Below are 1,899 nucleotides of genomic sequence, written 5' to 3'. Positions count from 1 at the left end.
TCTATAAACTCCTCACCCTGGATGGCGCCCTGGACGCCCTGGCCGTGGCTCACGGGGCCTCGTCATTTCCTGCTCCTTCTCATTGTGCATCTGGGCGTACACGGTCCTCCCGGGGCGTTTCCTGCGGGGCCGAGGCAGGGATCAGGGTGCTGCCTGGGCTGCTGGCCCCAGACCACTCCTGTGCGTGGGGCAGACAGTGCTCCTGGATCTCCTCTCCTGCCCCATCACCTCCTCCACGAAGCCCTCCCTCCTGTGAGCTCCCGCAGCCCTGGGTTTCCCTCGGCCCTGGTGCACGGGTGCGCGTTGTCTGGCTCCTCCAGGGACTGGACTGAGGTCATATTGCAGGGAGGGGGTGTTTTACTGTCTTTTAGTCCCCCGTCATCCAGCATCTGTGGGAGAGCAGTGTGCTGGNTGTCATTTCCTGCTCCTTCTCATTGTGCATCTGGGCGTACACGGTCCTCCCGGGGCGTTTCCTGCGGGGCCAAGGCAGGGCTCAGGGTGCTGCCCGGGCTGCTGGCCCCAGACCACTCCTGTGCGTGGGGCAGACAGTGCTCCTGGATCTCCTCTCCTGCCCCATCACCTCCTCCACGAAGCCCTCCCTCCTGTGAGCTCCCGCAGCCCTGGGTTTCCCTCGGCCCTGGTGCACGGGTGCGCGTTGTCTGGCTCCTCCAGGGACTGGACTGAGGTCATATTGCAGGGAGGGGGTGTTTTACTGTCTTTTAGTCCCCCGTCATCCAGCATCTGTGGGAGAGCAGTGTGCTGGGTGCTGACGGGGTGGGTGGGACACACATTCCCATGGCACACGTGACGCCCACCTGGCTCTGAGAGGACCTTGCTGAGTCCCACCCAGGTCCTGGGGCTGTGCGGTCTCGATCTCCTGTTCCTCCAGGACCAGACGGAGAGGAGACCGTGGGCACAGCCCCCTCTGCCTACATTGGGACTGGGCTCAGGGTCCCCGGGCCAGGCTCCTTCACATCCAATGCCTAGTCAGTCTGCAACCGGAAAGAACCCACGGTCCCCGAGAAGGAGGAGGATTCCTCTGACACTGCTCANTACTGTCTTTTAGTCCCCCGTCATCCAGCATCTGTGGGAGAGCAGTGTGCTGGGTGCTGACGGGGTGGGTGGGACACACATTCCCATGGCACACGTGACGCCCACCTGGCTCTGAGAGGACCTTGCTGAGTCCCACCCAGGTCCTGGGGCTGTGCGGTCTCGATCTCCTGTTCCTCCAGGACCAGACGGAGAGGAGACCGTGGGCACAGCCCCCTCTGCCTACACTGGGACTGGGCTCAGGGTCCCTGGGCCAGGCTCCTTCACATCCAATGCCTAGTCAGTCTGCAACCGGAAAGAACCCACGGTCCCCGAGAAGGAGCAGGATTCCTCTGACACTGCTCACTAGGCCCGGCCAGTCCTGCAGGAGCGCAGGGGGCAGACCGCTGAGGGCGACCCAAGGGGACACGTGTCACCTCCAGGCCGGAACCCTTACAGGACGACTCGTTCCCCCCAGAACTCACGTCCCTCTGCTGTGGCCCCTGCACCCCAGAAAGGCCCTGCCCCCGAGGGATGACGAGAGGCTAGCCCCTGCCAGCTCCAGGGNGGCTCCAGGGGACAGCATGAGTGAGAAGTCAGCCTTTGGTGGCTGTGAGCCTCGGAGCCCTCGGGCTGTTTGTTTGTTATGGCAGCCAGCCGAGCCCAGCCCACGCAGACGGCCACGCCACCGAACCCTGAGCCAGCTCCCGGGGCCCCACAGGCCACGTCAGACCCTAGAGCCTCGGGACCCGCGGGACGTTTCTCTGCGACCCACCCGTCTGCTGTGTGAGCCGGCACTCTGGGGGTGCACACTCGCCCCGTAACTGCACCACTGTTTCCATGGCGACCCCTTCCGCCGAGGGAGCACGA

The 1,899-nt window shown here is 64.5% G+C and overlaps 1 protein-coding gene across 1 annotated transcript in view; it reads right to left on the bottom strand.

Annotated features, from left to right (window-relative positions):
* Nucleotides 1-367: 367 nt before the first annotated feature.
* Nucleotides 368-1,899, bottom strand: part of SORCS2 (sortilin related VPS10 domain containing receptor 2) — a 433,021-nt gene continuing 431,489 nt past the window's right edge. The window contains exons 25-26 of the mRNA XM_034670980.1: nt 581-741; nt 368-473 (exon numbers count right to left, since the gene is read on the bottom strand). Coding sequence (XP_034526871.1) covers nt 368-473; nt 581-741 — 267 coding nt within the window. The remainder of the gene's footprint in view (nt 474-580; nt 742-1,899) is intronic.

Source organism: Ailuropoda melanoleuca, chromosome 11 (genome assembly GCF_002007445.2).
Source record: "Ailuropoda melanoleuca isolate Jingjing chromosome 11, ASM200744v2, whole genome shotgun sequence".
In the NCBI taxonomy this organism is placed as follows: Eukaryota; Metazoa; Chordata; class Mammalia; order Carnivora; family Ursidae; genus Ailuropoda; species Ailuropoda melanoleuca.
This window is presented reverse-complemented; position numbering and strand designations above follow the sequence as displayed.